The following is a 14,359-nucleotide window of genomic DNA, read 5'->3' on the forward strand; positions in this document are numbered from 1 at the left end:
TCTCCCAACCGTGTCAGAGGCCGACTGTGTATGTCACCAACGAGGAATGACCTAGTCAAGTTTTTTGTTTTTAATCTGTTCCCTATGGGGGTCTGCAGGTTCACAGTGGCCTTAATGCGTTAGTGGCTCAATGGGGTTAGGAAGGAATCATCAATGACAAATGCAGTACTTAAGATATCTTCCTCATGGATAATTATATTCACTTTCTTCTATAATGTGACATGGTTTGCACTAGACTAGGGTCTGGTCACTTGGCCATGGTGTGTAATACATTAACCTGTAGTGTTGTCGAACATTCCTCTATCCTGTCTTATCCTCATTCATTGTTGGGTCATAGCGTTTCTTCCAAGCTGATTGTACACCAGGGGGGATGTATATTCAAGCCGAAGCAATAGAAAGATACATTATTCCATCATAAAGTCCATTATTGATATCTTAATATCTTTGGGGCTTGAATAGGTACGTTGGTGGATTCAAATGGCTGTATATGGAATTGTTGACTGCGTTAATATTACAGTTTGGTAAGTATTTGTGTGTATGCGTTTGTGCTCATTTATGTCCTTTTCCATATGTGTGCGCTGTTTGAACACCAGCATGTGTAGCTGCCTCCTCTCCTGCCTGTCTGTCTGTGAAGTGTGCACTTGGAGAGGATGGGGATGCAGTTGCCATGACAATGGGGCTGTGTATTCAGGAGTGCAGGCAGAGCTGCGATTGGAGGAACCAAGCGAAGCGGGCGGGTGAAATGCTGGAGCAAACCTGTCAGCCAGCATCCCCCATTCACTTCCACTCGGTAGATCAGGAAGGTGATAGAGACGCTTGGCTCTCATCAAGGCTTCCAACCATCTTCCACAAAACATTTGACTAAAGGCAAGGACCACCTGAAACCCACCACCTCAGATACAGCATGGCCACCATTACCTGCACCCGCTTCACTGAGGAATTCCAGATGTTTGAGGAACTGGGCAAGTAAGTTCCACTGGAGATTTGACCTTTTTTTTACTAATCCAAAGTGGTATTTGGAATTGCATTTCTGGCCTGTGTGACAATGAAAGATGACCCCTATTCAGTTTGAGTCAGAGGCATATGTTTACAGCCAGTGAGGGAGGCAGGGTTGATTAAATATCTGGTGGCAGAAATGAATGACATTAGACTTCTGAGGAATCCCTTTATGGTAGGAGAGGGGAAAGGTCTTTTTAGCTGATGAAATGTAATTTTTATGAGAGAAGGGGAGAGAAAGAATAAAAAGAATGGTGAAGAGATGAAATCGAGGAGTGAGAGAGAGAGAGTGGCTTGGTGCTGAGAGTTTAAGAGGGAACAGGTGTCAGTGGCAAGTCAGGGAGAAAGGTCTCACTTCTGATGGAGCAATGTGAAACGAGAGACATTTCCCGCCTGAGAATTATTTCAGAACTCTTGACAAATTAAATTTTGCTGAATGGAGTGCGTCTGGAGAGAGGAGCATCATCAATCAGAAGACAAAAAACGTAGGTAGCTAACTGTTATCACAGGAAGCTGGATGATGTCACTGAGTGTCTTATTGGAAATTCAGTGGAATGAGGCGAGAAGATGAGACTTTAATATTTTATATCGGTGCTCAGTGGTTCACTTTCATCCTCTACTGGTAACACACGAAACACACGTTCTCCTTCTTTCCCATTATCTGCTGCTACGAGACGGCGCAATAATGTCGATCGTCTGATAAGTTCTCAAAGAATTCACACCAGGTCAAAGAACTTTGAATTGTTCACTACCAATCGAGATAGAAAAGAGGACACATTGAAGTTGTTTATTCTCTGTGTATTGTGTTAATAAAATATAATGTTATTTGTCACATGCGTTTAATACAACAGGTGTAGACCCTGAAATGCTTACTTACAAGCCCTTAGCCAACAATGTAGTTTTAAGAAAATAGAGCTAAGAAAATATGTACTAAGTAAAACTAAAGTTTAAACATTTTTATTTAAAAAAGTAACACAATAAAATAACAATAATGAGGCTATATATAGAGGGTACCGGTACCGAGTCAATGTGCGTGGGTACAGGTTAGTGAAGATAATTTGTACATGTAGGTAAGGGTAAAGTGACTATGCATAGATAATAAACGGGGGGTAGTTCACTATTTCAGATAGTCCTTAGGTATAGGTGTTTGTGTTTGAGATTTTAAATTGTCCTGGATTGTAATGCTTGATGGTGCTACTTGAAACGCTTGATGGTGCTACTTGAAATGCTTGATGGTGCTATATGTAATGATTGATGGTGCTATATGTAATGATTGATGGTGCTATATGTAATGATTGATGGTGCTATATGTAATGCTTGATGGTGCTATATGTAATGATTGATGGTGCTATATGTAATGATTGATGGTGCTATATGTAATGATTGATGGTGCTATATGTAATGCTTGATGGTGCTATATGAAACGCTTGATGGTGCTATATGTAATGATTGATGGTGCTATATGTAATGATTGATGGTGCTATATGTAATGATTGATGGTGCTATATGTAATGCTTGATGGTGCTATATGTAATGCTTGATGGTGCTATATGTAATGATTGATGGTGCTATATGTAATGATTGATGGTGCTATATGTAATGCTTGATGGTGCTATATGTAATGCTTGATGGTGCTATATGAAATGCTTGATGGTGCTATATGTAATGCTTGATGGTGCTATATGTAATGCTTGATGGTGCTATATGTAATGATTGATGGTGCTATATGAAACGCTTGATGGTGCTATATGTAATGCTTGATGGTGCTATATGAAATGCTTGATGGTGCTATATGTAATGATTGATGGTGCTATATGTAATGCTTGATGGTGCTATATGTAATGCTTGATGGTGCTATATGTAATGATTGATGGTGCTATATGAAACACTTGATGGTGCTATTTGTAATGATTGATGGTGCTATATGTAATGATTGATGGTGCTATATGTAATGATTGATGGTGCTATATGTAATGCTTGATGGTGCTATATGTAATGATTGATGGTGCTATATGTAATGCTTGATGGTGCTATATGTAATGATTGATGGTGCTATATGTAATGCTTGATGGTGCTATATGTAATGCTTGATGGTGCTATATGTAATGCTTGATGGTGCTATATGAAATGCTTGATGGTGCTATATGTAATGCTTGATTGTGCTATATGAAATGCTTGATGGTGCTATATGTAATGCTTGATGGTGCTATATGAAATGCTTGATGGTGCTATATGAAATGCTTGATGGTGCTATATGTAATGCTTGATGGTGCTATATGAAACGCTTGATGGTGCTATATGTAATGCTTGATGGTGCTATATGTAAAGATTGATGGTGCTATATGTAATGCTTGATGGTGCTATATGAAACGCTTGATGGTGCTATATGTAATGCTTGATGGTGCTATATGTAATGATTGATGGTGCTATATGTAATGCTTGATGGTGCTATATGAAATGCTTGATGGTGCTATATGTAATGCTTGATGGTGCTATATGAAACGCTTGATGGTGCTATATGTAATGATTGATGGTGCTATATGTAATGATTGATGGTGCTATATGTAATGATTGATGGTGCTATATGTAATGATTGATGGTGCTATATGTAATGATTGATGGTGCTATATGAAACGCTTGATGGTGCTATATGAAATGCTTGATGGTGCTATATTAAATGCTTGATGGTGCTATATGAAACGCTTGATGGTGCTATATGTAATGCTTGATGGTGCTATATGAAATGCTTGATGGTGCTATATTAAATGCTTGATGGTGCTATATGTAATGCTTGATGGTGCTATATTAAATGATTCATGGTGCTATATGAAATGCTTGATGGTGCTATATGAAATGCTTGATGGTGCTATATTAAATGCTTGATGGTGCTATATGTAATGCTTGATGGTGCTATATGTAATGCTTGATGGTGCTATATTAAATGCTTGATGGTGCTATATTAAATGCTTGATGGTGCTATATTAAATGCTTGATGGTGCTATATTAAATGCTTGATGGTGCTATATGAAATGCTTGATGGTGCTATATTAAATGCTTGATGGTGCTATATTAAATGCTTGATGGTGCTATATTAAATGCTTGATGGTGCTATATTAAATGCTTGATGGTGCTATATTAAATGCTTGATGGTGCTATATGTAATGCTTGATGGTGCTATATGTAATGCTTGATGGTGCTATATGAAATGATTGATGGTGCTATATGTAATGCTTGATGGTGCTATATGTAATGCTTGATGGTGCTATATTAAATGCTTGATTGTGCTATATGAAATGCTTGATGGTGCTATATGTAATGCTTGATGGTGCTATATGTAATGATTGATGGTGCTATATGAAATGATTGATGGTGCAATATGTAACGCTTGATGGTGCTATATGTAATGCTTGATGGTGCTATATGTAATGCTTGATGGTGCTATATGTAATGATTGATGGTGCTATATGTAATGATTGATGGTGCTATATGTAATGCTTGATGGTGCTATATGTAATGCTTGATGGTGCTATATGTAACGCTTGATGGTGCTATATGTAATGATTGATGGTGCTATATGTAATGATTGATGGTGCTATATGTAATGATTGATGGTGCTATATGTAATGCTTGATGGTGCTATATGTAATGATTGATGGTGCTATTTGTAATGATTGATGGTGCTATATGTAATGATTGATGGTGCTATATGTAATGATTGATGGTGCTATATGTAATGCTTGATGGTGCTATATGTAATGATTGATGGTGCTATATGTAATGATTGATGGTGCTATATGAAATGCTTGATGGTGCTATATGTAATGCTTGATGGTGCTATATGTAATGATTGATGGTGCTATATGTAATGCTTGATGGTGCTATATGTAATGATTGATGGTGCTATATGTAATGATTGATGGTGCTATATGTAATGCTTGATGGTGCTATATGAAACGCTTGATGGTGCTATATGTAATGCTTGATGGTGCAATATGAAATGCTTGATGGTGCTATATGTAATGCTTGATGGTGCTATATGAAACGCTTGATGGTGCTATATGAAATGATTGATGGTGCTATATGTAATGCTTGATGGTGCTATATGTAATGATTGATGGTGCTATATGTAATGCTTGATGGTGCTATATGTAATGATTGATGGTGCTATATGTAATGCTTGATGGTGCAATATGAAATGCTTGATGGTGCTATATGTAATGCTTGATGGTGCTATATGAAACGCTTGATGGTGCTATATGAAATGATTGATGGTGCTATATGTAATGCTTGATGGTGCTATATGTAATGCTTGATGGTGCTATATGTAATGATTGATGGTGCTATATGTAATGATTGATGGTGCTATATGTAATGCTTGATGGTGCTATATGTAATGATTGATGGTGCTATATGTAATGATTGATGGTGCTATATGTAATGCTTGATGGTGCTATATGAAATGATTGATGGTGCTATATGTAATGCTTGATGGTGCTATATGTAATGATTGATGGTGCTATATGTAATGATTGATGGTGCTATATGAAACGCTTGATGGTGCTATATGAAATGATTCATGGTGCTATATGTAATGATTGATGGTGCTATATGAAACGCTTGATGGTGCTATATGTAATGCTTGATGGTGCTATATGAAACGCTTGATGGTGCTATATGAAATGATTCATGGTGCTATATGTAATGCTTGATGGTGCAATATGAAACGCTTGATGGTGCTATATGTAACGCTTGATGTGCCCCTTGTGTTTAAAGCATTGTAATGTGCTCAACCATCTGAGAGTTGTGACACATCTACAGAAAGGGTCCCCACCCACACTGCTATCCCCCCCCCTCTCTCTCTCTCTCTCCCTTCTCTCTCTCTCTCTCTCTCTCTCTCCCTCCCTTCTCTCTCTCTCTCTCCCTTCTCTCTCTCGCTTGCTTGCTAGCACGCACGCACACACACACACACACACACACACACACACACACACACACACACACACACACACACACACACACACACACACACACACACACACACACACACACACACACACACACACACACACTCACAGGCAGCCAAAGATGCTTACATAATTTCATTTGGGGGTGGCAATCCAATAGTTTGACATGGACATATTTCATAATACATACAGTACTATATATACACTACTGTTCAAAAGTTTGGGGTCACTTAGAAACATCATTGTTTTTGAAAGAAAACCACATTTTCTGGCCATTAAAATAACATCAAATTGATCAGAAATACAGTGTAGACATTGTTAATGTTGTAAATGACTATTGTAGCTGGAAACAGCAGATTTTTAATATAATATCTACATGGGCGTACAGAGGCCCATTATGAGCAACCCTCACTCCTGTGTTCCAATGGCACATTGTGTTAGTTAATCCAAGTTTATCATTTTTAAAGGCTAATTGATCATTAGAAAACCATTTTGCAATTATGTTAGCACAGCTGAAAACTGTTGTGGTGATTAAAGAAGCAATAAAACTGGCCTTCTTTAGACTAGTTGATTATCTAGAACATCAGCATTTGTGGGTTCAAATACAGGCTCAAAATGTCCAGAAACAAATAATTTCTTCTGAAACTCATCATTCTTGTTCTGAGATATGAAAGCTATTCCATGCAAGAAATTGCAAAGAAACTGAAGCTCTCGTACAATGCTGTGTACTACTCCCTTCACATAACAGCGCAAACTGGCTCTAACCAGAATAGAAAGAGGAGTGGGAGGCCCCGGTGCACAACTGAGCAAGAGGACAAGTACATTAGAGGGTCTAGTTTGAGAAACAGACGCCTCACAAGTCCTCAACTGGCAGCTTCATTAAATAGTACCCGCAAAACACCAGTCTCAACGTCAACAGTGAAGAGGCGACTCCGGGCTGCTGACCTTCTAGGCAGAGTTGCAAAGAAAAAGCCACATCTCAGACTGGCCAATAAAAAGAAAAGATTAATATGGGCAAAAGAACACAGACACTGGACAGAGGAAGATTGGAAGAAAGTGTTATGGACAAACAAATCTAAGTTTGAAGTGTTCGGATCACAAAGAAGAACATTTGTGAGACGCAGAAAAAATGAAAAGATACTGGAGGAGTGCTTGGCGCCATCTGTCAAGCATGGTGGAGGCAGTGTGATGGTCTGAGGGTGCTTTGGTGGTGGTGAAGTGAGAGATTTGTTCAGGATAAATAATAAAACACCATGCCATACCCTGTGGACGGTGCTTAATTGGAGCCAATTTCCTCCTACAACAGGACAATGACCCAAAGCACAGCTCCAAACTATGCAATAACTGTTTAGGCAAGAAGCAGTCTGCTGGTATTCAGTCTGTAATGGAGTGGCCAGCACAGTCACCGGATCTCAACTCTATTGAGCTGTTGTGGGAGCAGCTTGACTGTATGGTATGTAAGAAGTACCCATCAAGCCAATCCAACTTGTGGGAGGTGCTTCAGGAGGCATGGGGTGAAATCTCTTCAGATTACCTCAACAAATTGACAACTAGAATGCCAAAGGTCTGCAAGTCTGTAATTGCTGCAAATGGAGGATTCTTTGATGAAAGCAAAGTTTAAAGGACACAATTATTATTTCAATCAAAAAAATCATTATTTATGACCTTGTCAACGTCTTGACTATATTTCCTATTCATTTTGCTACTAATTTCATTTCATTTCTAACTGACATCAAACTTTTGAACGGTAGTGTATATATATATTTTTTTGTTAACGCTAAACTCTCACAGGTTGGTGAGCACACATCGATGTCTGATGAATTAGCTGACATTTTGACATCATGAATGTAATGTGAGTGCAATTTTCCGGATCAGAACAGATCTGAACAATGAAAGTGGCAACGATGATTACGGCACTGAATGATCTACGGCCGTGTCCCTTCTGTTTCCGACCTACCCTGGCCTTTTTCCTGATGTGTACTGACAGTAGTACTGAGGAAATAAACGATGTTACACTGGCCAGGGGGAAGCCCTGTCTCAATCTGGATCCATTATGGTAGGCAGCACACAATCAAGTTCATGTGTCGTTTCGAGACTCACAAGCAATTCCTAACACAGTAACTCAATTAACCAATCCTTCCAGAGCAGAGGCACAGGATTACCATGAGGAAGTGCTGCTGAGAGAAAGAGAGAGAGAGAGACGATGCTATCTGTTTCATCTGGTTTGGGCAGAATGAACTGTCTTGTCTGCCCCCCCCACACACAGCCGATCCACAGGGCTCCTTTGATCTACTTGCTGTTTCCATAAGGCCACTTAAGCTACGCACACAGAAGGAAAAGGCCACAATGGTTGAATAAAAGAGACGGCAGATTAGGTTTGGTTTGGAACAGTCTTCAGTTTGAAAGGTGGTGGCGTCTCAGTCATGGGGATTGCGTGTTCTTAAACTCCAACCTGATCTGTCTGGGATCGTCGGCCAATGCCTGATTTTGTTGCAATCGTGCTATTGTACAACTCAAAAGTGTTTCGTGCCTACTGGCAAGATGCCAGTTCAAATATCAACCACAGTATTTGTCAGATTTTCCTAAAAGAATGCCCACAGTGCAATTGTCAGGGGATGTATTTTTCCGGTCAGACTGTGAATGAGTGCTATAGCCTCGGTCTGCATTTAGCTGGCAGTTGAACTTTGACCATGAAACGAATGAGATATTAGCCATTTTAGGTGCAAAAACATTACGTTCAAATGAATTGGAAAAGGAAATTAATATTCACCATAACTGTGCAGTTCAATATGCATTTTTGTCTCCTGCTTTTTCCCAGGGGAGCTTTTTCTGTGGTGCGTAGATGTGTCAAGGTCCTCTCAGGGCAAGAGTATGCTGCTAAGATCATCAACACCAAGAAGCTCTCTGCCAGGGGTGAGTCTTTCTTATCACACTCCACCTCCCCTAAATATGTATGAACAGTCCTTTAACAGGCAATTGTTGCATTGTTGGGTTTTCAGTTTGCAAGAAAGGCATTTCATTGTACTTGTGCATGTGACATTAAAACTTGACACTTGAAACTCATTTCATCCTCAGTTTTGCCAGAATCCTTAGTTGGGTACTGACTGACCTGGAAAACGCTGCTGGCTCACATTTCTAAAATGGTTTGAACTGGCTGGATATCTAACTGTGGGGTTTTCACAGTTTGATTGGCACATTCATATTTCAGTCCCCCCCCCCTTCAGTCCTAAAGAAGGCAGCCCTACTTATGATCATCTGTTCAATGAATGATAGTTGTAACATTATCCAATGGGACATAAACTACTGTTTTTGATGAGTTTCGCTTGACAGCAGGTTTGGAGTAAAATACTTCTCCCTAGACATCAAATTGATATGGCCTTTACTCTTAGTATTGCTGGTCCGTTGAAATGAATAACCTTAAAACTAGATGAGACAAACAAGTAGCAGTGAGTTCATAATAGTTCATAATAGTTCATAATGGTTCATAATGGTTCGTAATAGTTCATAATAGTTCATAATAGTTCATAATGGTTCATAATGGTTCGTAATAGTTAATAATAGTTAATAATGGTTCATAATGGTTCAGAATAGTTAAAAATAGTTCATACTAGTTCATAATGTTTCGTAATAGTTAATAATAGTTAATAATAGTTCATAATAGTTCATAATAGTTCGTAATAGTTCATAATAGTTCATAATGGTTCATAATGGTTTGAAATAGTTCATAATAGTTAATAATGGTTCATAATGGTTCATAATGGTTCATAATAGTTCATAATAGTTCATAATGGTTCGTAATAGTTCATACTAGTTCATAATGGTTCATAATGGTTCGTAATAGTTAATAATAGTTCATAATGGTTCATAATGGTTCATAATAGTTAATAATAGTTAATAATAGGTCATAATGGTTCGTAATAGTTAATCATAGTTAATAATAGTTAATAATGGTTCATAATGGTTCGTAATAGTTCATAATAGTTAATAATAGTTCATAATAGTTCATAATGGTTCGTAATAGTTCATAATAGTTCATAATGGTTCATAATGGTTCGTAATAGTTAATAATAGTTAATAATGGTTCATAATGGTTCATAATAGTTAATAATAGTTAATAATAGGTTCATAATGGTTCATAATAGTTAATAATAGTTAATAATGGTTAATAATGGTTCTTAATGGTTCATAATAGTTACTTTTAGTTAATAATGGTTAATAATGGTTCATACTGGTTCGTAATAGTTAATAATAGTTCATAATGGTTCATAATGGTTCATAATGGTTCGTAATAGTTCATAATAGTTCATAATGGTTCATAATGGTTCGTAATAGTTAATAATAGTTAATAATAGTTCATAATGGTTCATAATGGTTCATAATAGTTAATAATAGTTAATAATAGTTCATAATGGTTCATAATGGTTCGTAATAGTTAATAATAGTTCATAATAGTTCATAATAGTTCATAATAGTTCATAATGGTTCATAATGGTTCATAATAGTTAATAATGGTTCATAATGGTTCATAATAGTTAATAATGGTTCATAATTGTTCATAATAGTTCATAATAGTTCATAATAGTTAATAATGGTTTATAATGGTCCATACTGGTTCGTAATAGTTAATAATAGTTCATAATGGTTCATAATAGTTAATACTAGTTAATAATAGTTAATAATAGTTAATAATGGTTCATAATGGTTCATAATGGTTCATAATAGTTAATAATAGTTCATAATGGTTCATAATGGTTCATAATAGTTCATAATAGTTAATAATGGTTCATAATGGTTCATAATAGTTAATAATGGTTCATAATGGTTCATAATGGTTCATAATAGTTCATAATAGTTCATAATAGTTAATAATGGTTCATAATGGTTCATAATAGTTAATAATGGTTCATAATGGTTCATAATGGTTCGTAATAGTTCATAATAGTTCATAATGGTTCATAATGGTTCGTAATAGTTAATAATAGTTAATAATAGTTCATAATGGTTCATAATAGTTCATAATGGTTCATAATGGTTCATAATAGTTAATAATAGTTAATAATAGGTCATAATGGTTCGTAATAGTTAATCATAGTTAATAATAGTTAATAATGGTTCATAATGGTTCGTAATAGTTCATAATAGTTAATAATAGTTCATAATAGTTCATAATGGTTCGTAATAGTTCATAATAGTTCATAATGGTTCATAATGGTTCGTAATAGTTAATAATAGTTAATAATGGTTCATAATGGTTCATAATAGTTAATAATAGTTAATAATAGGTTCATAATGGTTCATAATAGTTAATAATAGTTAATAATGGTTAATAATGGTTCATACTGGTTCGTAATAGTTAATAATAGTTCATAATGGTTCATAATGGTTCATAATGGTTCATAATGGCTCGTAATAGTTCATAATAGTTCATAATGGTTCATAATGGTTCGTAATAGTTAATAATAGTTAATAATAGTTCATAATGGTTCATAATGGTTCATAATAGTTAATAATAGTTAATAATAGTTCATAATGGTTCATAATGGTTCGTAATAGTTAATAATAGTTCATAATAGTTCATAATAGTTCATAATGGTTCATAATGGTTCATAATAGTTAATAATGGTTCATAATGGTTCATAATAGTTAATAATGGTTCATAATTGTTCATAATAGTTCATAATAGTTCATAATAGTTAATAATGGTTTATAATGGTCCATACTGGTTCGTAATAGTTAATAATAGTTCATAATGGTTCATAATAGTTAATACTAGTTAATAATAGTTAATAATAGTTAATAATGGTTCATAATGGTTAATAATAGTTCATAATGGTTCATAATGGTTCATAATAGTTCATAATAGTTAATAATGGTTCATAATGGTTCATAATGGTTCATAATAGTTAATAATAGTTCATAATGGTTCATAATAGTTAATAATGGTTCATAATGGTTCATAATGGTTCATAATAGTTCATAATAGTTCATAATAGTTAATAATGGTTCATAATGGTTCATAATAGTTAATAATGGTTCATAATGGTTCATAATGGTTCGTAATAGTTCATAATAGTTCATAATGGTTCATAATGGTTCGTAATAGTTAATAATAGTTAATAATAGTTCATAATGGTTCGTAATGGTTCATAATAGTTAATAATAGTTAATAATAGTTCATAATGGTTCGTAATAGTTAATAATAGTTCATAATAGTTCATAATAGTTCATAATAGTTCATAATGGTTCATAATGGTTCATAATAGTTAATAATGGTTCATAATGGTTCATAATAGTTAATAATGGTTCATAATGGTTCATAATGGTTCGTAATAGTTAATAATAGTTAATAATAGTTCATAATGGTTCATAATGGTTCATAATAGTTAATAATAGTTAATAATAGTTCATAATGGTTCATAATGGTTCGTAATAGTTAATAATAGTTCATAATAGTTCATAATAGTTCATAATGGTTCATAATGGTTCATAATAGTTAATAATGGTTCATAATTGTTCATAATAGTTAATAATGGTTCATAATTGTTCATAATAGTTCATAATAGTTCATAATAGTTAATAATGGTTTATAATGGTCCATACTGGTTCGTAATAGTTAATAATAGTTCATAATGGTTCATAATAGTTAATACTAGTTAATAATAGTTAATAATAGTTAATAATGGTTCATAATGGTTCATAATGGTTCATAATGGTTAATAATGGTTCATAATGGTTCATAATAGTTAATAATGGTTCATAATGGTTCATAATGGTTCATAATAGTTCATAATAGTTAATAATAGTTAATAATGGTTCATAATGGTTCATAATAGTTAATAATGGTTCATAATGGTTCATAATAGTTCATAATAGTTCATAATAGTTCATAATAGTTAATAATGGTTCATAATGGTTCATAATAGTTAATAATAGTTCATAATAGTTCATAATAGTTAATAATGGTTCATAATGGTTCATAATAGTTCATAATAGTTAATAATGGTTCATAATGGTTCATAATAGTTCATAATAGTTCATAATAGTTCATAATAGTTAATAATGGTTCATAATGGTTCATAATAGTTAATAATGGTCAGTGGCACCAAGGTGCCTTAAAGCTGGAATCCTTAATGATGAAACTGCCACGTCTGTTTGGGCTTTTACAACAACAAAACAGTTACTGCAAACACCGATGACATCATTGCACGTGTAATAGAACAGCAGAATATGTCCTGCGCTTTTGCTGTGTCCAAACTGCTTGACGCTCCTCACCTCCGTTTTGTCTAACTAAACAATAACAATAACAAAGTGGCTGAGGGAGGACAGTGGTTCTGTTTCCCCTAAACGCCAATTCCACCTTTAACGTTAATTAACAGGCTGGCATAAACCAAGGCATTCTGAGAGACCACACAGCAGCCAAAGTATTCTTCTGTTCATTAAAAGAAATAATCATCTGATTTCCGGGTGCTGTTGAGATGAAAAACCTATTCTGTATCTAAAATGGCATCCTATTCACTACTTTTGACCAGGGCCCATAGGGCCCTATACAGGAAATAGGATGCCATTTCGGATGCAGCCCTACTGTCTGGTAGGAGTGTGGGAGGAACCAGAATGCCCCACGGGTACGCTAGTTATCAGCAACTCACACCTCCTACACAATGTTTATTTGATAAACGGTTCATCAACGTATGTACCTTATCACATAAAACAGTCCAAAAAACCAATGACATATCTTGTATAAAAACTATCGATAATGTTCACATGCATGGCACACACGCCACACGCACTCACTCAAGTCAAAGGAATCCACCCTAACTCATTCGAGACCTATCATGTCTCCTTGGGAAACACTGTAAGGCAGTCAGAAAGTGGACGTCTGTCATAATGCATCCACTTACATTCATTTTGCGTTGGGCTGAGCTGAATTGGCCTTCAGGGGTTGAGCCTGAGCGGCAGCAGCAGTTGAGTGGTGCCACTCGATTGAAACATGTTGACATCTCTGCTACAAGGAGACTGCGAAAGAGAGAGTATGCAGGAATTTGTTTATGCAAATGAAACAGTTGCATAATCTTACTGCCACCTATAGTCTTTTGACCTGGTGAGCCGGTATTTGGGTTTATACTTACAGTAGCTACAGCATAACATTAGCACTAATGAGGGAATTCCATGGAGGTGGTAGTAGACTTACGTTGTCAAGCGCCATATAGTGGGCCTTGGCTGTTAGGCTGCTCAATCAATTCAAAGGCGGTATTGTGTGAAATACATTTGAGATTTGGGTGAATCTCCTTTTTACGAGCATGTTACAGAGTGGTGGAGTGCAGGGAGCATGGCTCCTCATTGAACTAACCCATGTAGCTGCACTGTATCACTGAGCTGCTGGCAGGCAGACAGGCTGAGAA

General features: G+C 35.6%; 1 protein-coding gene across 2 annotated transcripts in view; it reads left to right on the plus strand.

Annotated features, from left to right (window-relative positions):
- Positions 1-764: 764 nt before the first annotated feature.
- The window catches only part of LOC109872573 (calcium/calmodulin-dependent protein kinase type II subunit alpha), a 109,552-nt gene continuing 95,957 nt past the window's right edge, over positions 765-14,359 (plus strand). For both annotated transcript variants that reach the window (XM_031808235.1, XM_031808236.1), the window contains exons 1-2: positions 765-966; positions 8,779-8,873. In XM_031808235.1, the coding sequence (XP_031664095.1) occupies positions 905-966; positions 8,779-8,873 (157 nt within the window). In that variant the 5' untranslated portion in view covers positions 765-904. The remainder of the gene's footprint in view (positions 967-8,778; positions 8,874-14,359) is intronic.

Source organism: Oncorhynchus kisutch, linkage group LG28, assembly GCF_002021735.2.
Source record: "Oncorhynchus kisutch isolate 150728-3 linkage group LG28, Okis_V2, whole genome shotgun sequence".
Classification (NCBI taxonomy): Eukaryota; Metazoa; Chordata; class Actinopteri; order Salmoniformes; family Salmonidae; genus Oncorhynchus; species Oncorhynchus kisutch.